This window comes from Neoarius graeffei, chromosome 16 (assembly GCF_027579695.1).
Source record: "Neoarius graeffei isolate fNeoGra1 chromosome 16, fNeoGra1.pri, whole genome shotgun sequence".
In the NCBI taxonomy this organism is placed as follows: Eukaryota; Metazoa; Chordata; class Actinopteri; order Siluriformes; family Ariidae; genus Neoarius; species Neoarius graeffei.
The window spans coordinates 11,608,656-11,635,923 of NC_083584.1; the positions used below are offsets into that span (position 1 = coordinate 11,608,656).

The 27,268-nt window shown below is 42.9% G+C and overlaps 1 protein-coding gene across 2 annotated transcripts in view; it reads left to right on the top strand.

Moving 5' to 3' along the window:
* LOC132900412 (potassium channel subfamily T member 2) overlaps positions 1–27,268 on the top strand; it is a 349,331-nt gene that overhangs the window by 317,261 nt on the left and 4,802 nt on the right. Inside the window, exons 19-28 of one of the 2 annotated variants that reach the window (XM_060942489.1) lie at positions 4,121–4,472; positions 4,586–4,691; positions 6,373–6,545; positions 21,420–21,491; positions 21,596–21,730; positions 25,209–25,320; positions 25,436–25,537; positions 25,651–25,734; positions 26,211–26,339; positions 26,793–27,144. In XM_060942489.1, coding sequence (XP_060798472.1) covers positions 4,121–4,472; positions 4,586–4,691; positions 6,373–6,545; positions 21,420–21,491; positions 21,596–21,730; positions 25,209–25,320; positions 25,436–25,537; positions 25,651–25,734; positions 26,211–26,339; positions 26,793–27,144 — 1,617 coding nt within the window. The remainder of the gene's footprint in view (positions 1–4,120; positions 4,473–4,585; positions 4,692–6,372; positions 6,546–21,419; positions 21,492–21,595; positions 21,731–25,208; positions 25,321–25,435; positions 25,538–25,650; positions 25,735–26,210; positions 26,340–26,792; positions 27,145–27,268) is intronic. The other variant, XM_060942490.1, reaches the window with a different exon arrangement.

The following is a 27,268-nucleotide window of genomic DNA, read 5'->3' on the forward strand; positions in this document are numbered from 1 at the left end:
AGGAACAGCTTATTGAGCTGAAGAGTGACAGTAGACTTAAGGCAGTCTTCACCTCATGCCCTCTTTCGACATTCTGGGCAGCATTGATGCAGGAGTACCCGCAACTGTGTGACGTAGCCTTGAAACTGCTCATCCCATTCGCATCGACCTACTTGTGTGAGGCAGGATTTTCAAAAATGACTGCGCTCAAAACGAAATATCGCAATCGTGCGCAAATTGAGGATGACTTGAGACTGTGCTTGTCAAACATTTCGCCAAGAATCGAGGATCTTTGTAAGGCAAAGCAGGCTCAGGTCTCGCATTAACGCAAATGCAGATCACAAAGGCACAGTAAAAAGTAAAACCTAAATTCACGCCTGGTCCCAATTCCCAATGATATCAATAGCCAGCTAATGATAAGCCTAATAAAATACCTAATAAAAACACTAATAATAATAATAATAATAATAATAATAATGATGCCTATTAATAATAATAGCATAATAATAATAATAATAATAATAATAATAATAATAATATCAACAACCAACAACAGCAATAATAATAATAATAATAATAATAATAGGCCTAATAATAATAATAATGCCTGAAAGAACATAAGTCTTGTACTACTGCCAACAGCTTAGTAATGATAATAGGCAATAATAATAATAATAATAATAATAATAATAATAATAATAATGCCCGAAAGCAGATTAGAAATGTGGTGCTACTGCCAATTATAACAATAGCCTAATAATGATAATAGGCCTATGTATTTCTATGGAATGGATAATGCTACTACTGCTGCTACTGCTACTACTACTACTAATAATAATAATAATAAAAATAATGATAATAATAATAATAATAATCTAGCCCAGGGCTATCTATCTATCTATCTATCTATCTATCTATCTATCTATCTATCTATCTGTCAATATAAGGTGTTGTAGGTCGGGTGGCGTCACTGCGGGTGAGTGTGTTGCGGGGGTGGGGGTGGGGGCGGGGCGAGAAGAGGGGCCCCCAACTGCAATGAACCAGCTTTGGTGGGGCCCAGGTTGCAAAAGGTTGAGAACCCCTGTGTTAATGGATATCATGATCACTGGACTCACCTGAACAGCCTGCTGTTATGGTTAGGAAGCAAAACTGATTGAGGAGTAAGCCATTTTTAAACCTGTTATTTCTGGACCATGAGACTCTAAAGCTAAACGGTTTAATGGCATTATTTTATATTCACAATATAACGCACAAGTTATCTTTGTTATTCGTAACAATAAACACATTACTGGAAAAAGACTCATAAAAGACGTTTCACTCATTATCAAAGCTCATGTTTTGTTCTGTTGCTCATTAAAAAAAAAATCTGAGCCAAACAGAAGATCAGAGTGAAGATTTTTTTTTTTAAATACAAAAAAAAAAAATCATATCCGGTGCGTCGAGGTTGCTTTCTTTGTCCTGAAGCAATGAACAGGAAATGAAGGGGAAAGTGTGGGCACGGTGAGAGAAAGGAAAGTCAACAGGACGTCTTACATTATGTCAAATGTGTCTATTAAGCCAACATCTCCACCTAGTGAAAAGGGCCTGAAGTGAGGCCCTGTCTGTAATTCCGCTATCCCAGGGACCACGGAAATGCATCAAAAAGATTTCTTTTTCACTGTAAACACTGAACACTAGGCTAAAAGTGACAAACTTTTACACTGATGTAAAATATTCAACCACAAGTAGACTTTAAAAAGTTTTTTTTTTCATAAACCTGCCATGCACAGCTATTTTCCTTATACCAACAACCTACCTAAGTTCTCAAATATTAGCTAGCACACCATTAGCTCCAGCGATAGTGTATTGCAAAAGTATTCACCCCATTGGTGTTTGTCCCGTTTTGTCACATTACAAACTGGAAATAAAATGGACTTTTGGGGGGGTTAGCACCATTTAATTTACACAACTTTAAAGATGCAAACTGTTTTTTTTTAATTTTTATTATTATTGTGACACAAACAATAATTAAGATTTTTTTTAAAACCAGAAATCTGGAGTATTCACCCCCTTCCGTACGAAACCCCTAAATAAGAGCTGTTCCAACCAATTCACTTCATAAGTCACATAATTAGTTGATTAAGATCCAACTGTGTGCAATCAAAGCATATTATTGTATGCTTTGAGACAGACATGATCTGTCCCATGATGTCTGTATAAATCAACCTGTTCTGGAAAGACCCTGACTCTGCAACACTACTAAGCAAGCAACATGAAAACCAAGGAGCCTCCAAACAGGTCAGAGACAAAGTTGTGGAGAAGTATAGATCAGGGTTGGGTTATAAAAAAAGATCCCAAACTTTGAATATCCCATGGAGCACCATTAAATCCATTATAGCAAAATTGAAAGAATATGGCACCGCTACAAACCTGAAAGAGAAGGCCCCGCCTACCAAAACTCACAGACCAGGCAAGGAGGGCATTAATCAGAGATGCAGCAAAGACACCAAGATAACACTGAAGGAGCTGCAAAGATCCACAGCGGAGATGGGAGTATCTGTCCATAGGACCACTTTAAGCCGTACACTCCACAGAGTGGGGCTTTATGGAAGAGTGGCCATAAAAAAGTCATTGCTTCAAGAAAAAAATAAGAAAACACATTTGGAGTTTGCCCAACAGCATGTGGCAGACTCCCCAAACACATGGAAGAAGCTTCTCTGGTCAAATGAGACTAAAATTGATCTTTTTGGCCATCATGGGAAATGCCATGTGTGGCGCAAACCCAACACCCTGAGAACACCATTTCTACAGTGAAGCATGGTGGTGGCAGCATCATGCTGTGGGGATGTTTTTCATCTGCAGGTACAGGAAAGCTGGTCAGGACTGAAGGGAAGATGGATGGCACTAAATACAGGGCAATTCTGGAGGAAAACCTGTTTGAGTCAGCCAGAGGTTTGAGACTGGGATGAAGGTTCATGTTCCAGCAGGACAATGACTCTAAACACACTGCTAAAGCTACACTGGAGTGGTTTAAAGGGAAACATTTATGGCCTAATCAAAGCCCAGACCTCAATCCAATTGAGAATCTGTGGCATAACTTGAAGATCGCTGTACACCAACGCAACCCATCTAACTTGAAGGAGTTGGAGCAGTTTTGCCTTGAGGAATCCCAGTGGCTAGATGTGCTAAGCTAATAGACACACACCCCAAGAGACTTGCAGCTGTAATCGTAGCAAAAGGTGGCTCTATAAAGTATTGACTTTGGCGGGGTGAATATCTATGCACACTCCAGATTTCTGGGGGTGTTTCTGTTTTTTCTCTTAATTATTGTTTGTCTCACAATAAAAATAAATAAATAAAAACAATTTGCACCTTTTAAAGTGGTAGGCATGTTGTGTAAATCAAATGGTGCTAACCCTCCAAAAACCCATTTTAATTCCAGCTTGTAATGCGACAAAACAGGACAAACACCAAGGGGGATGAATACTTTTGGAAGACACGGTACAATCTAGCGTGCATGCTAATAGCTAGCTATCGTAATGCAAACAGTGCTAAAGTGTTATTAGCTCATCTCATCTCATTATCTGTAGCCGCTTTATCCTGTTCTACAGGGTCGCAGGCAAGCTGGAGCCTATCCCAGCTGACTACGGGCGAAAGGCGGGGTACACCCTGGACAAGTCGCCAGGTCATCACAGGGCTGACACATAGACACAGACAACCATTCACATTCACACCTACGCTCAATTTAGAGTCACCAGTTAACCTAACCTGCATGCCTTTGGACTGTGGGGGAAACCGGAGCACCCAGAGGAAACCCGCGCGGACACGGGGAGCACATGCAAACTCTGCACAGAAAGGCCTTCGCCGGCCACGGGGCTCAAACCCGGACCTTCTTGCTGTGAGGCGACAGCGCTAACCACTACACCACCGTGCCGCCCCGTGTTATTAGCTCACTTTCCCAACATTTTTTTTAGATTTCATTATGTGGTTTAAGATTTTTTTTTTCAGCAGAGCTAAATGGTCGTGAGTTGGCTCCAGGATTTATCCTGCAGAATATGGACGTGATTTGCTTTACATTAAGGAGGCTGATTTGTTTACAAAAGCTGTATTTCTCTTAAATTGTTAACTTCCTGTGTGGTCTCGTGCTCATCTCACCCTGCAGGCACGGTGGCCATAGACCTGCACGACTCCAGCGACAGCAGCCCTGAAGGCTCTGGCACAGGGGGCGTGGCTCTGAGCACGAGCAGGGCTGGACACACCGGAACCCGAGTGGAAGTGGGTGGAGGCAACACCTTGGCCCCACCCCCTATAGGTGACTCGGGTGAGGACAGGAGGCACAGCATTGCCCCAGTGCTGGAACTTGTGGATGGTGTCCACGGGCCCACCTTCGACCTGCTGGGGGACCAGTCAGAGGACGAGGGGGGAGAGGATGGGAAAGAGGAAGAGGAGGAGGAGGAAGAGGAAGTGGCAGGACGAGGAGGGCACAAGGGCCAGTGGTGGGGAGCGCAGGGCGAGTAAGTAATCGATTAAGGTTAAATGTACTGAGGTTAGGGTTCGGTGAAGACCTAGGATTATTTACATGTGCAAACATAGTAAAACCGTGTGTGTGTGTGTTTGTTTGGAGCAGGTGGGTAAAGGGTTACCCACTGAACTCCCCATACATTGGAAGTTCTCCTGCTCTTTGCCACCTCCTCCAGGAGAAGATGCCCTTTTGTTGCCTTCGCCTCGATAAGGTGAGTCTTCTTTCAAATCAGCAGGTTTTGTTTCTATAGTAACGACTTACACCGGGATGCTAGATGATGATGGAGGATGATTTGCGTAAATGGAATACAAATTTTCCATTGTATTGTTGATGTGATGATGTTTTTTGTACGTCAGTGGCGAACCGCTACTATTAGAGCTGGGACTTCAGCTCAACCAAAACTTATCCAGACACCAAAAAAGCAACAGGGCAAAGGATTTTCTAAGGGATTAGTGTCAGGCTGCCAGGTCATGTATACCTGTTGAGGTTGATTTTAAAAGTAACTCCATAAATTACACAGGGAAATGAATACTTAAGTCTGAGTGAAAAATACTGTAGCGAGCGTGCAGCGTGGAAGAAGAGTCTAGAGACAGAAATCTTAGTTTCTCGGTTGTTAGCCTGTGCTACTTGCTCTCGATAGATAGCACTGGCTTGACTGCTTTATTAGCATTTGCTAACACTACTGATGAACGTTACACCGGCTGGAAGGTGACTTCACTGCTGCACTGACAGCATCAGCTTGTGGTTAAGCTCACGTTGGCCTTCGAGAAGACCGAGGGCAATACATTTTTGGTCCCACCCACTGTAAATAAAAATCTGATTGGTTAATTCATCTGTCACTTCCTACATAAACATACACTGCAATGGCCTTCTGTCCCGGCAATGAAGTCCTAACCAGTGAGTGAGTAGCTCTAAACTCTTCTTAGCCTTGAGACAACAAACAAAATAATCTCATTGGATAACTCGATTTTAATGTTTTCAGGACAGTAGCCCTTTCATTTCTGAAGCAAATTTGATCGAAAATGAGGCTGAATTAGAAGAGAATAATTATAATGAAATTATAAAAGAAATTAAATATAACATTTGAAATGCTGATATGTTTGGGCTTCTCTGAACACCTCAAAGGCCCTGACGGTTCCCGTCTGCTGTAAGGACGTGTGGAAGGAGTCTCCAGTGTCAGCGTTTTGTAACAGTTGGAGATAAAACTGTAACTTTTCCCACATCTTCAGATGTGGACAGAGAAGTTTACAAGAAGCTGAGTTTTTGAGAGTTAAAAAAGACAGTCTGGTGATTTTATAGCTGCTATAACATAGTTCCTGTTCTCACTTAAGTCAAATATTAAATGTAGCTGTGAATGGATAAGAAGTATGACATACAGTATAGAGTTTTGTTGTTTTTTAATTGAAAGTGGCAGTTTGCTGTAATATAAGAAGAATAAAATGCTTCCCGATGTGAAAATGATCAGCTTTACGATTTTAACACCAATAAATGTTTAACACGTTTTTGAAAGATTAACATCTCATCTCATTATCTCTAGCTGCTTTATCCTGTTCTACAGGGTCGCAGGCAAGCTGGAGCCTATCCCAGCTGACTACATGTGAACAATAAAACAGCAGCCTATAACTGCTCTACGATTTTATACTAGCTTGGAGTGTTCAGACCTCAGACAAGTTTCTGATTGAATTATTAGGAAATTCTCATTCTCTGTAATGATTCAATTATTTTGTAAAGATAAATTAAACGCAGTCTTTATTATTACTGGATGTTAAACCAGATTTGACAGGGCGACAGGGTCCCAGTTTGTTAAATTATGCCTTCATTTTTCCCTGGAGTTGTTAACTTCTGCATGATTAGGTTATCAGTTCTCTTGAGTCTTTGTTCTTTTGTCCCAGGCATGCCATCACATGCCCTACGAGGACGCTCGTTCATACGGTTTCAAGAACAAGCTGATCATCGTGTCGGCTGAAAGCGCCGGGAACGGCCTCTACAACTTCATCGTGCCTCTGCGAGCATATTACAGACCCAGGAAGGAGCTGAACCCCATAGTACTCCTGCTGGAGAGCATGTGAGTCAAAAAATAACAGCGTCCAGCTGGAAATCTCACTTTTACCCTCCTGGAAATGACATGTTCAATTATCTGCCAGTGAAATAGGAGCTCAACAAGATTTCATTCAATAAAATTACTTAAGCAAATACTGTATAATACGGAAGCGTATTGCTGCCACACTGGAAAAATTTTTTTTAAATCAGGAACACGTAATAACATGAAAGGTTTATTATATAATATATTTTGTCAGGTTTTAACAATATATTTTAATGTTATTACGTGAAACATTGCACGTTATAACATGATAATTTAGTATCGCATTATAATGTGATCTGTGGGTGGTAGAAATGGGCAACTGGACTTGCTTGAAAATTCTTGAAAACGTTTCACCTCTCGTCCAAAAGGCTTCCTCGGTTCTGTCTGACTAATAGGGAGTATCAGATATTTATCTTCTCCTGGATCAGAATCAGAATTCTGATGACCAGCTCATCTACGGTGTCATTGAGGCATCATGTTGGTGTGGGTCACTGGAGGCTGGGTGTGAACGGCGAGTCATTAGGGTGATCAAAGGATTGCCCGTTAGGGTGATCAATGGCAATCTGACTCTCTCTGTCCTCCTGTGAGTCACCGAAAACAGCTGGGTCCTGGCGTACACCCAGCCGTCTGGGAAGAGTGTCCAAGACCGCCTTGTAGATGTTTGACAAATGATGTCTTAGACCCCCACCTCTGTTCAGTGATGGCCGTTCCAGGTTGACAAAAATGGCTTCTTTAACTCCTCGCTCATACCAACGATCCTCTCTGGCTAAAATGCGTACGTTACAATCCTGAAATGAGTGTCCTTTGTTGTTAAGATGAATGTAGACAGCCGAGTCCTGGCCTGAGGAGCTGGCTCTCCTGTGTTGGGCCAAGCGCCTGTATAGCGGTTGTTTCGTCTCTCCAATATACGAATCCGTGCAATCATCACTGCACTGAATTGCATACACTACGTTGTCCTGTTTGTGTCTAGGTATTCTGTCCTTAGGGTGGACCAGTTTCTGCTTCAGGGTGTTACTGGGTCTGAAATGTACCGGAATGTTGTGTTTGTAGAAGATCCTCCTGAGTTTCTCGGATAGACCAGAAATGTAGGGAATGACAATGTTCTTGCGTTTGTTCCTGTTATCATCCTTGTCAGTTATGTTCCTTTTTATGCTCTTTAGGAAAGCCCAGTTGGGATAACCGCAATTCTGAAGTGCTTTCTTGATATGATTCTGCTCCTTCTCTTTTCCCTCTAATGTTGTAAGAATGTTCTGAGCCCTGTGTTGCAAGGTCCTAATGACCCCCAATTTATGTTCCAGTGGGTGGTGAGAGTCGAAAAGTAGGTACTGGTCTGTGTGTGTGGGTTTCTGGTAGACCTCGATACTAAGGCTTCTGTCTTGTCTAATGTGTACATCACAATCCAAGAAGGCTAGATTATTCCCACTGACATCCTCCCAAGTGAAGTTGATGTTGCTATCCACTACATTGATGTGTTTCGAGAAAGCTTCCACCTCATGGATTTTGATTTTAACCCAGGTATCATCCACGTATCTAAACCAATGGCTGGGAGCAACTCCTGCAAAAGTGGTCAAAGCTATATGTTCCACTTCCTCCATGTATAAATTGGCCACAATAGGGGACACTGGTGATCCCATGGCACATCCATGCTTCTGTCTGTAGAAACTTTCATTAAACTGGAAATAAGTGGTAGTCAGGCAGAGGTCAAGCAGGGTGCAAATCTGATCCGTGGTGAGTTTCGTTCTATCCAGTAAGGAGCTATCCTGAAGGAGTCGTTTTCTTACAGATCCGACTGCTTCTGTGGTGGGAATGCAGGTGAACAGAGAAGTGACATCGTAGGAAACCATGGTTTCATCTGAATCTAGTTTGAGGTCTGCAACTTTAGAATCAAAATCTTGGGAATTTTTGACATATGGTGTATTCCCAACTAGAGGAGCCAAGATGGTGGCTAGGTGTTTAGCAATGTTATATGTGACCGAGTTTATACTGCTGATAATAGGTCTGAGAGGAGCTCCTTCTTTGTGAATCTTAGGGAGTCCGTATATGAGAGGCACGGCTTCCCCAGGGTACAATCTGTAGTAAAGAGATCGGTTGATGGCTTGGTCCTTTTCTAGTTGTTGCAAACAGCTAACAACTTTCCTTTTGTAACCACTTGTGGGGTCCCTCCTCAGTGTTTCATAAGTGGTTGTATCACTGAGGAGACTGGTCATCCTGGAGTGGTAGTCCGCTGTGTTTAGCACCACTGTGCATCTCCCTTTGTCAGCAGGAAGGATGGTGATGTTCCGGTCTCTTTGAAGCACTGTAAGAGCCCTCCTTTCTTGGCTGGTGAGGTTGGAGGGGGGTGCTTTCACACTGGATAAAGCAGCTGATATCTTCAGTCTAAGTTGTTCTGACTCCGTGTTGGTCAGGTTGTTGTTCCTGATGGCTGTCTCTGTGGCTGTGATGAGTTCTACTACCGGTATCCGCTCAGGTGAAACTGCAAAGTTAAGACCCTTGGATAAGACCTCTCTCTCTGGTTGGGTGAGTACCCTGTCGGATAAGTTCTTCACCCATTTCTCTTCTATTTCCGGTTGTGTAGCCTGGTCAGATTTCTTCCTCCAAGTCAGCCCTTCTGTCTTGCCGGAGGAGGTGGTTTTAGACAGCAATTTTTGAAATTTGTGCATCTGTCGTTCCTTACCTTTGGTGTGTTGTGAAAGCTGTGCCTTCTCAGTGAGATCAGAGACTCGTTCCAAAACTTCACTGGGAAGAAGGGCTGTCAACTCCTCAAACCTCAGTTTAGTCTTGTTCTGGAGAGCATCGATGGTGAAATGTACTTGTCTCACTCTCTCACTGAGAAGCCGCTTCTGGGCTTTCTGCAGGATTGTCTCAGCTCTGTGTCCTTTAACCGCTGAAAATAGGCGTAGGCTGGTGGGGATAATGTTGGATTGTCGGCATCTCAGGTTAAAACGCAGGTGGTTTCTGTAGTCTGCCAGTTTTCTGGAACACTTCTCATACTCCCGCACCAGTCGAAGGGTTCTCATCCCAAAATGCATGGAAACATGTCTGTGAAGATTATCAATCATCCAGGTCATAGTAAACTGTGGGTGGTAGAAATGGGTTCTGTTAGTCAGACAGAACTGAGGAAGCCTTTTGGACGAGAGGTGAAACGTTTTCAAGAATTTTCAAGCAAGTCCAGTTGCCCATTTCTACCACCCACAGTTTACTATGACCTGGATGATTGAGAATCTTCACAGACATTATAATGTGATATCTTTAAACTCATAGTTGAATCTATGGTTTCAATGAGGTGTGTGGAGAATAAACCAGGTAACATGGGGAATAAACTGGGTAGTATGGGGAATAAACCTGGCAACGTGGGGAATAAACCGGGTAACGTGGGGAATAAACTGGGTAACGTGGGGAATAAACCAGGTAACGTGGGGAATAAACCAGGTAACGTGGGGAATAAACCGGATAACGTGGGGAATAAACCGGGTAACGTGGGGAATATACCGGGTAATATAGGGAATGAACCAGGGAACATGGGGAATGAACCGGGTAATGTGGGGAATAAACTGGGTAATGTGGGGAATAAACTGGGTAACGTGGGGAATAAACTGGGTAACGTGGGGAATAAACCGGGTAACGTGGGGAATGTACCGGGTAGTATGGGGAATGAACCGGGCAACGTGGGGAATGAAACGGGCAACGTGGGGAATGAAACGGGCAACGTGGGGAATGAACTGGGTAACGGGGGGAATAAACCGGGTAACGTGGGGAATATACCGGTTAGTATGGGGAATGAACCAGGGAACATGGGGAATGAACCGGGTAACGTGGGGAATGAACCGGGTAGTATGGGGAATAAACTGGGTAATGTGGGGAATAAATTGGGTAACATGGGGAATAAACCGGGTAACGTGGGGAATAAACCGGGTAACGTGGGGAATAAACCGGGTAGTATGGGGAATAAACTGGGTAACGTGGGGAATAAACCGGGTAGTATGGGGAATAAACTGGGTAACGTGGGGAATAAACCGGGTAGTATGGGGAATAAACTGGGTAACGTGGAGAATAAACCAAGTAACGTGGGGAATAAACGGGGCAACGTGGGGAATAAACTGGGTAGCGTGGGGAATAAACTGGGTAGTGTGGGGAATAAACTGGGTAGTATGGGGAATAAACTGGGTAACATGGAGAATAAACTGGGTAACATGGGGAATAAACTGGGCAACATGGGGAATAAACTGGGCAACATGGAGAATAAACTGGGTAACGTGGGGAATAAACCGGGTAACGTGGGGAATAAACCGGGTAACGTGGGGAATAAACTGGGTAACGTGGGGAATAAACCGGGTAACGTGGGGAATATACCGGGTAGTATAGGGAATGAACCAGGGAACATGGGGAATGAACCGGGTAACGTGGGGAATGAACCAGGTAACATGGGGAATAAACTGGGAAACGTGGGGAATAAACTGGGTAATGTGGGGAATAAACTGGGTAACGTGGGGAATAAACCGGGTAACGTGGGGAATGTACCGGGTAGTATGGGGAATGAACTGGGCAACGTGGGGAATGAACCGGGCAACGTGGGGAATGAACCGGGTAACGGGGGGAATAAACCGGGTAACGTGGGGAATATACCGGTTAGTATGGGGAATGAACCAGGGAACATGGGGAATGAACCGGGTAACGTGGGGAATGAACCGGGTAGTATGGGGAATAAACTGGGTAATGTGGGGAATAAATTGGGTAACATGGGGAATAAACCGGGTAACGTGGGGAATAAACCGGGTAGTATGGGGAATAAACCGGGTAACATGGAGAATAAACCGGGTAACGTGGAGAATAAACCAAGTAACGTGGGGAATAAACGGGGCAACGTGGGGAATAAACTGGGTAGCGTGGGGAATAAACTGGGTAGCGTGGGGAATAAACTGGGTAGTATGGGGAATAAACTGGGTAACATGGAGAATAAACTGGGTAACATGGGGAATAAACTGGGCAACACGGAGAATAAACTGGGTAACGTGGGGAATAAACCGGGTAACGTGGGGAATAAACCGGGTAACGTGGGGAATAAACCGGGTAACGTGGGTAATAAACCGGGTAACGTGGGTAATAAACCGGGTAGTGTGGGGAATAAACTGGGTAATGTGGGGAATAAACTGGGTAGTATGGGGAATAAACTGGGTAATGTGGGGAATAAACTGGGTAACGTGGAGAATAAACCGGGTAACCTGGAGAATAAACTGGGTAACCTGGAGAATAAACGGGGCAAAGTGGGGAATAAACGGGGCAACGTGGGGAATAAACTGGGCAGTATGGGGAATAAATTGGGTAACATGGGGAATAAGCTGGGTAATGTGAAGAATAAACCAGGTAGTATGGGGAATAAACTGGGCAATGTGGAGAATAAACTGGGCAATGTGGGGAATAAACTGGGTAACGTGGGGAATAAACTGGGTAACGTGGGGAATAAACTGGGTAACGTGGGGAATAAACTGGGTAACGTGGGGAATAAACTGGGTAACATGGGGAATAAACTGGGTAACAGAGAATAAACTGGGTAGTATGGGGAATAAACTGGGTAGTATGGGGAATAAACTGGGCAACATGGAGAATAAACTGGGTAGTATGGGGAATGAACTGGGTAATGTGGGGAATAAACTGGGTAGTATGGGTAATAAACTGGGTAGTATGGGGAATAAACTGGGCAACTTGGAGAATAAACTGGGTAGTATGGGGAATAAACTGGGTAACGTGGGGAATAAACCGGGTAACGTGGGGAATAAACTGGGTAACATAGAGAATAAACCAGGTAGTATGGGGAATAAACTGCATAACATGGAGAATAAACTGGGTAGTATGGGGAATAAACTGGGCAATGTGGAGAATAAACTGGGTAACATGGAGAATAAACTGGGTAACGTGGAGAATAAACCAAGTAACGTGGGGAATAAACAGGGCAACGTGGGGAATAAACTGGGTAACGTGGGGAATAAACTGGGTAACGTGGGGAATAAACTGGGTAGTATGGGGAATAAACTGGGTAACATGGAGAATAAACTGGGTAACATGGAGAATAAACTGGGTAACATGGAGAATAAACTGGGTAGAATGGGGAATAAACTGGGTAGTATGGGGAATAAACCGGGTAACGTGGGGAATAAACCAGTAACGTGGGGAATAAACCGGGTAACGTGGGGAATAAACCGGGTAATGTGGGGAATAAACTGGGTAGTATGAGGAATAAACTGGGTAACAGAGAATAAACTGGGTAACGTGGGGAATAAACTGGGTAACGTGGAGAATAAACCGGGTAACCTGGAGAATAAACGGGGCAAAGTGGGGAATAAACGGGGCAACGTGGGGAATAAACTGGGTAATGTGGAGAAACTGGGTAATGTGGAGAATTAACTGGGTAACATGGCTCATTTACATGATTTAATTAAGTTCTATTTCATGCTTGGGTTGAACTGGGGTAAAGCTGGAAATATATTCACAGATTCAAACTTCCTGAACCAATAACTCTTAAGTAAAACATTGTTACAATACAATAGACTCCTCTTTCCTACTATACGAAGGTAAACAATAATCTACAACCTGATTTTAATCAAAATGAGTCGTTCTCTGAGCTGGACTAATAACACTGGTCTCTCTGGGAGTCGGCTGTGAGATGAGTGCACAGGGACCGTCTAAAAAGTGCAGGACTGAAAAGAGATGCTACGAAATATTCAGTAACGTCACCCTTATTCACTGTGATGTCACCAAAATCACTGCGCACATCAACAGTCTCCTGTTAGTGATTTTGGAGACACTACAGTGCATAACAGTAAAGTTGTTGAATATTTTTCCCAATAAAAATTCCCAAAAATTATGCGAAAGCACATTTTTCCAAAATAATGTTTGTAGTATAATAAACAGGAGACTGTGATCGGTGTGTGTGTTTTTATCTATACCCATCAAGCTCAATGTGCAATAAACTCCAGCACTTTAGCATTCCAGCATTTAGTATTCCAGCATTATTTAGCATTATTTTTAAATTCTGTATTTTTAAATTTTAGTATTTCTATAAGTGTGTGAACTTTGTTATGTAGATAGATCTGTTTTTTTTATTTTTATTATTTATTTATTTATTCTTTTCCAAGTATGGTTGATGAATGAATCCTGAGTATGGTTGATGCTGCTGTAACTTGTAATTTCCTGCAAAGGATCATTAAGGTATCAAGGAAGGTATTCATCCATCCATCCATATATATATATATACACACACACCGATCAGCCATAACTTTATGACCACTAACAGGTAAAAACCAACTACTGTAGCACAAACTGCTGAAAAAGTTAATGCTGGCTAAAACAGAAAGGTGTCGGCATTAACTTTTTTCAGCAGTTTGTGCTGCAGTAGCTTTTCTGTGGGATTGGACCATATGGGCTAGCCATATGTCCCATGCGAATCAATGAGCCTTTGACACCCATGACCCTGTCGCCAGTTCACCGGTTGTCCTTTGGATCCTTGGACCACTTTTGGTAGGTACTAACCAATGCATACCAGGAACACCCCACAAGATGGGCCATTTTGGAGAAACTCAGACCCAGTCATCTTGCCATCACAATTTGGCCCTCGTCAGAGTTGCTCAGATCCTTACGCTTGCCCATTTTTCCTGTTTCCAACACATCAACTTCAAGAACTGACTGTTCTCTTTCTTGCCGCCTGATATATCCCACCCTTTGACAGGCGGCACTGAAATGAGATAATCAATGTAATTCACTTCTTCACCTGTCAGTGGGTTTAAAGGGGAACTGAAGGCATTTTTTTATTATCAAAATTCTGTTTATCTCATTTAATTAAATATAGGAATGCATTTCTGATAGCTATTTTGTCACTGCTATAGCAAGTTCTGAGTGTTTGAAATATGCTCTGTAATATATCAGTCCATATGTCAAAGCAATGGCCGTAAACGAGATTCGTTGAGACCTGTGCGAGACATCGTAGGACGGAAATAAAACGTATAGCGGAAATCAAACCGTGTCCAAAATTGCTTATTCTTTTTATATTTGTATATGTAAATACTTAATTTATTTTAATTTATCTAGAAGTCTTCTCCATTTCTTTTCTCTGTTTATCTGTAATGATGCTGCTGGAATCTTAATTTCCCTGAGGGAACCCTCCCAAAGGGATCAATAAAGTTTTATCTAATCTAATATAATCTGTGTCCGAAATCGCTCACTCGTTGCCTACTCCCTATATAGGGAATTACTGTATAGAGGACTATACAGTGAGCTCATTGGTAAAATTAAAAAACGCTTTCGGACACTAGTCCGTCACGCTGGTATTTACGTCATTACTGTCGCACAATTAAAATGTGCCAGTTCAGTCGGCTGGTGGGTTTGCAAAATATTAAACACATGCGTGTATTTTTGTGATAAATCCATATTATACTGAGCGCATTTCCCACATTAATCAATACAAAGTACCTGCAGCCTTCAGTTCTTTTAAATCAAGGCTGAATACTTTCTTCTTTGCTGCTGCTTTTTAATAAATCAAATTTGAGACTTTAATTAGATTTCTTTCAGCGCGACCGCAATGCACTTTGCTTTGGTTAGTGACCATCATTGTAAACTACTTTTCATGATGCATTGTGGGATACTTTGAGTGCACTATATAGGGTGTAAATAATCCTCACTAAGGTTTCGGACAGCGCTACAAAATGGCGTCCTCACTATATAGTGCACTATATCATGAGTAGGGAGCGATTTCGGACACAGGGCAACATCGGCCTACGTTGTCAAAAGACGCGCGCGCCCTCTTTCGAATGCTGATGTAATCAAGCCAGAAATTTTGTTTGTTTTGATAGCAATCAGGAAAGTTTGAAAAAAGTAGGTGGTAATCGTCATTTAAACTCGTTTTTGCGCAATACTTCGTTTGGAAAACAGTTTTCAAAATGGCGGCGCTGACACTTCACATTTCGAAGTCTCGCACGAGTCTCGTGAAGATCGCGTGGATAAGCGACGCCTGCCGTGAACCAAACGAACTAAATTCAACATGGCTAAAAACCGAATAGGCCAATACGTATAATATTTAATTGCAGTTAGTTGCCAATACGAGTCACGATATAAGGTTACTAAAACCGAAAACGTAATTGAATAACACGTTAATTAAGAAATAAAGCAAGTTTAAAAATGACTTCAGTTCCCCTTTAATGTTATAACACAAATGACACCACAATCGTAAATCACCCATATCACACTTCCTTGTTGTAACTAAGATGGAAGATTAAACATTGAGATTTTTTTGGAATTGTTTTCACATTTATTCACATCTGAAATTACACTTATGAGGTGGAATTAGGAAAAAAAAAAGTATTTGACCTCCTGGTCTTCTGAAAAACAATCTGGATCTTTTTTTTTTAAATCCTGACATAAATGATAACATTGCTTTGAAGAAATAATAACTTTCTGATGGTGAGAGCTCCTGTATCCGGACTTTCCTCGTCAGCCGTGACCTCGTGTTCGTCACGCTGCAGCAGCAGCAGCCCACGTTAAATATAGAACCTAATCGCCGTGGTTTCGCCTGTGAAGGAAAAGTGATTCGGCACACGACAGGCCTTTAATGTAATCAGAGGCAATAAAGCTCTGAGTCATTCATTTCAATGCTTCCCGTTTACTGATCGTAGGTCAGATTTCATAGCACAGGCTTCAGTTGTCAGTTTGGTGAATCTGATCAGAGACTCTGAGGGGAAGAACATCAGGTGGTCATTGAAGTCACCTCACGCTGAAGATAATCAGCTTTCACTTATTTTATTCCTTTTTTAATCTCATTTTTGACGGTTCTTGAGAAACTGAACTCCAATTGGATTTAAAGGAAAAAAAGATATAACTATATCAGGCTGTATCTGTTCCTCAAAACTACCCTGAACATTTTTCCCCCAAAGTATTGTCTTATTATTTGTACTTTTGTTCTTGGTTAAACATCTTATTGAAGCAGTTGAATCAAAAACTCGACTTGACAACGTATGCTTAGCATCTGAAGTTTGCTTCTTTATTTCTGCCAAGGTTTCATTCAAATCTACAACACTTTTTATCTAATTTTACTATAGTGTACACTTGGTGGCGGCACGGTGGTGTAGTGGTTAGCGCTGTCGCCTCACAGCAAGAAGGTCTGGGTTCGAGCCCTGTGGCCGGCGAGGGCCTTTCTGTGCGGAGTTTGCATGTTCTCCCCGTCTCCCCGTGGGTTTCCTCCGGGTGCTCCGGTTTCCCCCACAGTCCAAAGACATGCAGGTTAGGTTAACTGGTGACTCTAAATTGACCGTAGGTGTGAATGTGAGTGTGAATGGTTGTCTGTGTCTTTGTGTCAGCCCTGTGATGACCTGGCGACTTGTCCAGGGTGTACCCCGCCTTTCGCCCGTAGTCAGCTGGGATAGGCTCCAGCTTGCCTTCGACCCTGTAGAACAGGATAAAGCGGCTAGAGATAATGGATGGATGGATGGATGGATGGATGTACACTTGGTAAGATATACCCTTCATTCCAGATTTTTTACAGCTTTATGTGGTTTAAAAACCACATGAAAACTTGCAATCCCTCAAAAAATACATTCAAGCTGATTTACTACCTCGATCTGCACAGGACCGAGTGTTTACGCAAGCAAAATAATGTTTACATTAATAAACATGTCATTTGTATTGTTTCGACTCAAAAGTATAAATTACAGGATGGAGTCGATGCAATTAGATTAGTTTATGATGAGTAGTGTGGTTTACTGCAGCCTGAAAGTCACTTCAGGGACAGAGATTGTGTAAATTAATACCACCAAAACGCAGCTATTAAATTTGCAGAAATTTGTTTCTGATGGTTGAAGACAAAATTTCATCATACCAATTTATAAGGATTATGCTTCAGTGTCTCTAAATGATCAAAAGGTTTCTTGAAATAAAGGCTTCATGTCAGAACTTTAAAATCTAACGGCGTTAAAATCGAGCCGTCAAAAAGTTTTCATTCATTTATGTGCATGTGACTAGGCTTTGTTTCAATTTGACTGAAAGATCTAAACTTGTCACAGCGTTCGAGAACAAATATTACACAAAATCCTTATTTACATATCGTTTTCATGGGAAGTGATTCTCACACTTATTTGTCATGGTGGTGGAGAGGAGTGTATCACGGCTCCAGTGTTTCGATCCTGAGCTCAGAGTCTGTCTGCCTGGTTTCACGTTTTAAACCTGGGTCCGTGTCAGTTTCCTCTGGGGTCTGAGGGAGTAACTGAGTGACTGAGGGAGTAACTGAGTCAGTGAGTGACTGAGGGAGTAACTGAGTCAGTGAGTAACTGACTGAATGAGTGAATAACTGAGTCATAGAGTGACTGAGGGAGTGAGTGACTGAGGGAGTAACTGAGTGAATGAGTGAGTGACTGAGGGAGTGAGTGACTGAGGGAGTAACTGAGTGAATGAGTGACTGAGGGAGTAACTGAGTCAGCAACTGAGTGAATGAGTGAGTAACTGAGTGAATGAGTGAGTAACTGAGTGAATGAGTGACTGAGGGAGTAACTGAGTGAATGAGTGAGTGACTGAGGGAGTGAGTGAGTGACTGAGGGAGTAACTGAGTGAATGAGTGACTGAGGGAGTAACTGAGTCAGTGAGTGACTGAAGGAGTGAGTGACTGAGTGAATGAGTGACTAACTGAGTCAGTGAGTGAATGAGTGAGTAACTGAGTCAGTGAGTGACTGAGGGAGTAACTGAGTGAGTGAGTGAGTGAGTGAGTGAGTGAGTGAGTGAGTGAGTGAGTGACTGAGTGAGTGAGTGACTGAGGGAGTAACTGAGTGAATGAGTGACTGAGGGAGTAACTGAGTCAGTGAGTGACTGAGGGAGTGAGTGAATGAGTGACTGAGTCAGTGAGTGAATGAGTGAGTAACTGAGTCAGTGAGTGACTGAGGGAGTAACTGAGTGAGTGAGTGAATGAGTGACTGAGTGAGTGAATGAGTGAGTGAGTGACTGAGGGAGTAACTGAGTGAGTAACTGAGTGACTGAGGGAGTGAATGAGTGAGTAACTGAGTCTTTGAGTGACTGAGGGAGTAACTGAGTGAATGAGTGAGGGAGTAACTGAGTGAGTAACCGAGTGAATGAGTGAGTAACTGAGTCAGTGAGTGACTGAGGGAGTAAGTGAGTGAGTAACTGAGTGAATGAGGGAGTAACTGAGTCAGTGAGTGATTGAGGGAGTAACTGAGTAACTGGGTGACTGAGGGAGTGAATGAGTGAGTAACTGAGTCTTTGAGTGACTGAAGGAGTAACTGAGTGAATGAGTGAGTAACTGAGTCAGTGAGTGACTGAGGGAGTAACTGAGTCAGCGAGTAACTGAGTGAGTAACCGAGTGAATGAGTGAGTAACTGAGTCAGTGAGTGACTGAGGGAGTAAGTGAGTGAGTAACTGAGTGAATGAGGGAGTAATTGAGTCAGTGAGTGACTGAGGGAGTAACCAAGTGAATGAGTGAGTAACAGTATTTGAGTGACTGAGGGAGTGAGTGAGGGAGTAACTGAGTGAGTAACTGAGTCAGTGAGTGACTGACTGAGGGAGTAACTGAGTGAATGAGTGACTGAGGGAGTAACTGAGTCAGCGAGTAACTGAGTGAATGAGTGAGTAACTGAGTATTTGAGTGACTGAGGGAGTGAGTGAGGGAGTAACTGAGTGAGTAACTGAGTCAGTGAGTGACTGAGGGAGTGAGTGACTGAGGGAGTAACTGAGTGAATGAGTGACTGAGGGAGTAACTGAGTCAGTGAGTGACTGAGGGAGTAACTGAGTGAATGAGTGAGTGACTGAGGGAGTGAGTGAATGAGTGAGGGAGTAACTGAGTCAGCGAGTAACTGAGTGAATGAGTGAGTAACTGAGTGAATGACTAAGGGAGTGAGTGACTGAGGGAGTAACTGAGTGAATGAGTGACTGAGGGAGTAACTGAGTCAGTGAGTGACTGAGGGAGTAACTGAGTGAATGAGTGAGTGACTGAGGGAGTGAGTGAATGAGTGAGGGAGTAACTGAGTCAGTGAGTGACTGAGGGAGTAACTGAGTGAATGAGTGAGTGACTGAGGGAGTGAGTGACTGAGGGAGTAACTGAGTCAGTGAGTGACTGAGGGAGTAACTGAGTGAATGAGTGAGTGACTGAGGGAGTGAGTGACTGAGGGAGTAACTGAGTCAGTGAGTGACTGAGGGAGTAACTGAGTGAATGAGTGAGTGACTGAGGGAGTGAGTGAGTCAGCGAGTAACTGAGTGAATGAGTGACTGAGGGAGTAACTGAGTGAATGAGTGACTGAGGGAGTAACTGAGTGAATGAGTGACTGAGGGAGTAACTGAGTGACTGAGGGAGTAACTGAGTCAGCGAGTAACTGAGGGAGTAACTGAGTCAGTGAGTAACTGACAATGAGTGAATAACTGAGGGAGTGAGTGACTGAGGGAGTAACTGAGTGAATGAGTGAGTGACTGAGGGAGTGAGTGACTGAGGGAGTAACTGAGTGAATGAGTGACTGAGGGAGTAACTGAGTGAATGAGTGAGTGACTGAGGGAGTGAGTGACTGAGGGAGTAACTGAGTCAGTGAGTGACTGAGGGAGTAACTGAGTGAATGAGTGAGTGACTGAGGGAGTGAGTGAATGAGTGAGGGAGTAACTGAGTCAGTGAGTGACTGAGGGAGTAACTGAGTGAATGAGTGAGTGACTGAGGGAGGGAGTGAATGAGTGACTGAGGGAGTAACTGAGTGAATGAGTGAGTGACTGAGGGAGTGAGTGAATGAGTGAGTGACTGAGGGAGTGAGTGACTGAGGGAGTAACTGAGTGAATGAGTGAGTGACTGAGGGAGTGAGTGAGTCAGCGAGTAACTGAGTGAATGAGTGAGTGACTGAGGGAGTAACTGAGTGAATGAGGGAGTAACTGAGTCAGTGAGTGACTGAGGGAGTAACTGAGTGACTGAGGGAGTAACTGAGTCAGTGAGTGACTGAGGGAGTAACTGAGTGAATGAGGGAGTAACTGAGTGAATGAGGGAGTAACTGGGTGAATGATGGAGTAACTGAGTCAGTGAGTGACTGAGGGAGGGAGTGACTGAGGGAGTAACTGAGTGAATGAGTGACTGAGGGAGTAACTGAGTGACTGAGGGAGTAACTGAGTCAGTGAGTGACTGAGGGAGTAACTGAGTGAATGAGTGACTGAGGGAGTGACTGACTGACTGACAGGGAGTAACTGAGTGAAGGAGTGAGGGAATGAGTGACTGACTGACTGACTGACTGACTAAGCAACTGAGTGAGTGAGCAAGTGACAGAGTATATAACTAACTGAGTGACTGACTATTTGAGTGACTGAGTAATTGAGTGACTGACCAAATGAATGAGTGAGCAAGGGACTGAGTGAGTGAGTGAATGATTCATCCAGTTTTCAAAAGCGCCTTCAAAAGAGAATATGCACACAATCAAAGTACAAATTACACCCTGTACTTGTGAGATCAACTCCCAACAATGGCAAAAAGATGCGTTGAGCTATTGGGTGGAAACTGGGTAGAAATAAATGATAAAACAAATGGGTTCAAGTAAAAAAAAAAAGAAAATCACTGTAAACTCTGATATACAGTTCTGCATTCACACAGAGGAAGAAATGTTTTCTAGAATTGTTTCTAGTCAGTGTAACCTCCCCTGATTTGTAGCTTCAGTGCAAAACAATTACAAAAAAGACGTAAACCACACATGGCAGTCTAACCAACGGCTTCGGGCTCCAATATTCCATGTAACAGACCCATGAGTTTAAAACTTGGCAATCAGAATCCGCTCCCAGCAGGTATAAATCGAACCATCCACACTAATGAGTTTTACTGTTCTTTCTTGTGTGTGGGGGGTTGTTTGTTATCAGACCTGAAGCAGACTTCCTTGAGGCGATCTGCTGGTTCCCCATGGTCTTCTACACCGTGGGATCTATCGACAAGTAAGAGAAGCCTCAGGCATTTCCTGTACTCGATACGCTCCTTCTCACTAATGAGAAATTCATTATTCTGTGCCTTATTTTAAAATGTGTGTGTGTGTGTGTAGTCTGGACAGTCTGTTGCGCTGTGGCGTGACTTTCGCAGACACCATGGTGGTGGTGGATAAGGAGAGCTCGATGATTGCCGAGGAGGACTACATGGCCGATGCGAAAACCATCGTGAATGTACAGACGCTCTTCAGGTGCTGGTTATTAGTGTGTATGCACGATGACCTCTTTACCTCTTGACGTGGGCGGTAAACATGCCTGGGAATTAATATTTAAGCACATATTGATAAACATTTTTTCCCCGTAGACATGACACCTAACCCTCCACATATCTAGTGTAATCCCTCGTTAATAATTGAACTGTGTGCAGGATGGTATTACAGCTCTGATGCAAAGGGAACCGTGAGCATGCCACCCTCGCCTCCTGTACACATCCTAATTTATACTAAACAGCTAGATACACTCACCGGCCACTTTAATAGGGCCTTGTTCTTGGCTGTAAGAGCGGAATCCAATGTGGTCTTCTTTCTGCTGTTGAGATGCTTTTCTGCTCACCACGGTTGTAAAGAGTGATTCTACGAGTTACTATAGCCTTCCTGGCAAAAAAGCTCGACCCAATCTGGCCATTTTCCTTTGACCTCTCTTATCAACAAGGCGTTTGTTTCCACCCACAGAATTGTCACACGCTCGCTTAATGTTTTTTGTTTTTCACACCATTCTGTGTAGAGACTGTGTGTGTAAAAACCCCAGGAAGGAGATCAGCAGTTTCTGAAATCCTCAAACCAGTAGTCCATCTCAAACCAACACCCATGCTGCCACAGTGAAAGAAAGAAAGTCACACAAAAATTGAGATCACAATTTTTCCCCATTCTGATGTTTGACCATTGTGAACATTAACTGAAGCTCTGGATTTGTATCTGCGTGACTTGATGCATCGTGCTGCTGTCAAGCGATTGGCTGATTTAGAGAACTGCATCAAACAGCAGGTGGCCACCGAGTATATATTAGCTAGCTAAGTAGCTACTGGCTCATATACTGTTTTGTCTGTCTTATGGTTGCGTCAATACCTGCACTGATACCAATATCGAAACTAAAACGAATCTACTTGGTATTAATGAATCGGGACGTCACAACATTTTATTAGCCATGTTTGTTTCGGACCATGAAAAGCTATACTTGCGTGTTCATGTGGCAGCACGGTGGTGTAGTGGTTAGCACTGTCGCCTTACAGCAAGAAGGTTCTGGGTTTGAGCCCAGCAGTCGACGGGGACCTTTCTGTGTGGAGTTTGCATGTTCTCCCCATGTCTATGTGGGTTTCTTCCAGTTCCCCCCACAGTCCAAAGACATGTGGATGAGGTCAATTGGCTACTCTAAATTGCCCATAGGTGTGTACGGTATGTGTACCTGCCACCAGATAAGGGTTTGAGTCCCTGTGGTGTGCTATAATCATCCAAGAGAATTCAGGGAAGCTGGTTGATAGCTTCCTGGATCGCCAACCCTCAACTATGAGGATGGCAGCAGACAGACAAATGTGTTCATGCACTCGAGCTATCAGGCTTGTTTTTTTTTATAGTGTTAGCAAGTCAATTTGGAAAGAAGTGCATTAGCAAGGTACATTGGATCAAAACCGCAGATGTTTTATTTTTGGGTTTTATTTTGAAGAAAATAAATTTTTGTTTTGTTTTCATAGCCTTGTCAATGACTGATAAAGGCCGACCTTCTAGAAAAGCATCCGGAGTAAAACTTACTTTCACTCAACTAGCGTTATCTGTAGATGATTGGCACTTATTAACATATACACACACAAGTACAAAGAAATTGTACTTACGAGTGACCAAAATTTCTGTAGATTTGACCATAAAAAACATTTCAACTCAACTAAAATTAAACTAATAGATTGATAAATGAGGCCCAAAAGATTTGCTAGCTAAAACTTTGATTTAGCATAACTTTAAATAAATACATTATTTTGTGCACGCTTCAAACCCAGTTCATTAGCTCATCTGTCCATAAAGCCAATGAGCTGTTACCATGGCGTGACATCAGTCGTCCACAATTCAGTTAAATTGCATCTCCTCCACGGATTTCCGTTCTGATTGTTTTGTTTGAAAGAACTCATCACTCCGTACCAAACTTGGTTGTTTTGTTAAGTTTTTTGCAAATAAGTTTGTAATTCGGCCATATTAAAGGAGAACTGAAGGCAATTTTTTTTTATTATCAAAATTCTATTTCTCATTTTATTAAATATAGGAATACATTTTTGATAATTATTTTGTCACTGCTATAGCAAGTTATAGCAAGTGGGGAGTCAAACCGTCGCGGTTACCAGAGGACTAGCCCCCCACCGTAACCCTAGCTATGTAATAGGCGAGAGGCCGAGGGCTACGGAAACTGAGATCGGCGCCGCCCTATGCGCCACATGGTGTGGGAAGGACTTTAAACTTAGAACTTGCTATTAAAAGTTTGAGTGTTTGAAATATGCTCTGTAATATATCAGTCCATATGTCAAAGCAATGGCCGTAAACAAGATTCGTTGAGACCTGTGCGAGACATCATAGGACGGAAGTAAAACGTACAGTGGAAATCAAAATGACCGACATCTGCCAACGTTGTCAAAAGACGCGTGCGCCCTCTTTCGAATGCTGATATAATCAAGCCGGAAGTTTTGATAGCAATCAGGAAAGTTTGAAAAAAGTCGGCAGTAATCGTCATTTAAACTCGTTTTTGTGCAATATTTCGTTTGGAAAAGAGTTTTCAAAATGGCGGCACTGACACCTGGCTGACGCTTCACGTTTCGAAGTCTCGCACAAGTCTCGTGAAGATCGCGCGGATAAGCAACGCCTGCCGTGGACCAAACGAACTACATTCAACACGGCTAAAAACCGAACAGGCCGATAAGTATAATATTTGATTTCAATTAGTTGCCAATACGAGTCACGATATAAGGTTACTAAAACCCAAAACGTTACTGAATAACACGTTAATTAAGAAACAAAGCAAGTTTAAACATGACTTCAGTTCCCCTTTAACAAATTTTCCAGGCCTCTCTCATTTTTCATCTGATTTCAGATCTGATTGATGTTTTGGGTAGATGATCTCTTGAGGAACAAAACTTGGTAATTTGTTTGTTGATTTTCCTGCTGTAAACAATTTGTTTACAGCCTTGTTTATTTTCAGTTAAATCGTATCTCCTCCCTCAGTGGATTTCAGTTCTGATTGATTGATTTGAAAAAACTCGACCTTCTGCACAACACTTGGCCATTGTATCGTCGATTTTTTGCTAACAAATTAGTCATTAGCTCAACTTAACACATTTTCTTCTGACTAGAACTGTATCTCCTCTCTCATTTATCATCCGATTCCAGGTCTGATCGATGTTTTGGGTCGATCTTCCCTCGGGGAACAAAATTTAGCCCTTTGTTGATTTTCCTGTTGTAAACAATTAGTCGTGGAGGTTGGTCCTCTCTCACATCACGTTTCAGTTCTGTTTGATGTTTTGATGGCAGGCCCGATGAGCTGCTACGTCCTTGACGTTCTGGTTTAACCAACTAAACACCTTTGAGTAAAGAGATATGATGTTGATATGGCTATTTTCAGCATAATTTCAGGGTGGTTGTTTTTTTTTAACCAGTGTTTAAGTGGACATTGAGTAAACAAACTTTTGTCCTACAGGCTTTTCCCGGCTCTCAGCATAATCACAGAACTCACACACCCAGCCAACATGCGCTTCATGCAGTTCCGAGTGAAAGACCACTACTCACTCGCCCTCTCCAAACTGGAGAAGGTCAGTCTTGTCTCACTACTGCCTGGTTCTGCTGCTTAATCTCAAAGACTCAGTATCGTGCCACACTAGTAATCAGTGCTTAATCGGTGTGTGATTGGTGTCCTCCACCCTGCAGAAGGAGCGAGAGCGTGGCTCCAACTTGGTCTTCATGTTCCGTTTGCCCTTCGCTGCAGGGAAAGTGTTCAGTGTCAGCATGCTGGACACACTGCTGTATCAGGTAACAGCCGAGCCGGTAATCCACACTCCCCTGTTCATCAGATGAGCTCAGAGCAGAAAGTGATATACACTGGATAATGAAGTGCTTCCTGTTGTTTGTTGTGTGTCTCTAAGTCCTTTGTGAAGGACTACATGATCTCCATCACCAGATTGCTACTGGGACTGGACTCCATGCCTGGCTCGGGCTTCTTGTGTGCAGTGAGTATGAACAGCGTTATCACCACCATCAGTTTCACTTTTGATTGGTCAGGTGTAACAGCACCTTTGACAAATCACATGGTATATTAATGTGCTTGTTCATACTAAAGATTAGAATATTTCTTTAATAAAGAATTACACCTCATACTTTATCTTTGTGATTATTATAGTGTACCTATGATCATCATGGAGATGACCATGATGATAAATTGTGATAATGGCTATGATGATGGTAGTAAGGACTATAGTGATGACTTATGACAGTAATGACTGATGACTATAAAGACTGATGTCGACAGTAATGATTATAATGGCCGACGGTGACTATGGTGATGCCTATAATGACAACGACTCATGATGATAGTAATCACTGATGGCAATAATGGCTGATAGTGATGACTATAGTGATGAAAATGATGACTATAACAGCTATTATGATCACAGTAATGACTAATGATGAAATCATCTGCGCTCAGATGAAAATCACAGAAGAGGATTTGTGGATCCGCACTTATGGCCGGCTGTACCAGAAACTCTGCTCCTCCACAGGAGACATTCCCATCGGCATCTACCGCACAGAGGCTCAGAAACGCCCCGTGTCTGAGGTACACAAACCTGCAGCAACGTACCAAACCTCGTCACAATAGAACACAGCATAGCATAGCCCAGCAAACCACAACAGAACACCACGACAGCAAGATAGTCAGGTTTATATTCATTATTCCACTCCAGATGTGAACTACATGGGTTCAATTTCACAAAATTTCCATGTTTCAGATGCTTGAAACATTTTCTTTTTTGAGAGTTACATCTTCTGTGCTTTATTCGAAGCACTAAATATTAGATTCAGATCTAAACACAACTTTTTAAGGGATTTGAAAGCCTTATTTTATGCATTTCATTTTATTTTCCAGTGTTCAGAAAGCACCAATATGACTCGAACACTTGGAGTAAATATTTCATCAATGCACTTATCATTTTTCTGAAATCATCCCCATTTGAGCAGTAATTCCATATCCAAAGTGCTTTTAAAATATAATTGCATTCCTCCTCCTCAGTCTCAGGTGTCCATCACAGTGGAGGACTACGAGGATACTCGGGAGCTGCGAGAGCCTCTGCTCTGTCGCTCTGGACCTCATCGCAACTCCACTTCATCTGAGCCTCTCTCATCATCATCATCGTCCTCCCACGCCACAGATCACCCACTGCTGAGGAGGAAGAGCATGCAGTGGGCGCGGCGGCTGAGCCGGAAGAGTGGACGCGGGTTGGGTGGTGCCAAGGGAGCAGGCAGTGCCGCTGAGAGGATCACGCAGCAGAGGCTCAGCCTGTTCCGCCGCTCCGAGAGGCAGGAGCTCAATGCACTGGTCCGCACACGCATGAAGCACCTCGGCCTCTCGCCATCTGGATTTAGTAAGTGTGTGAGAAACTAACACCTGTCACATCTGGTTTCCCAGAGTTTGTTAATGTACCATGCCTTTGTAGAAACACCAAAACATGACTGTTCTGTCATTTTTCTCTTTCTCAAGAGAAGAGG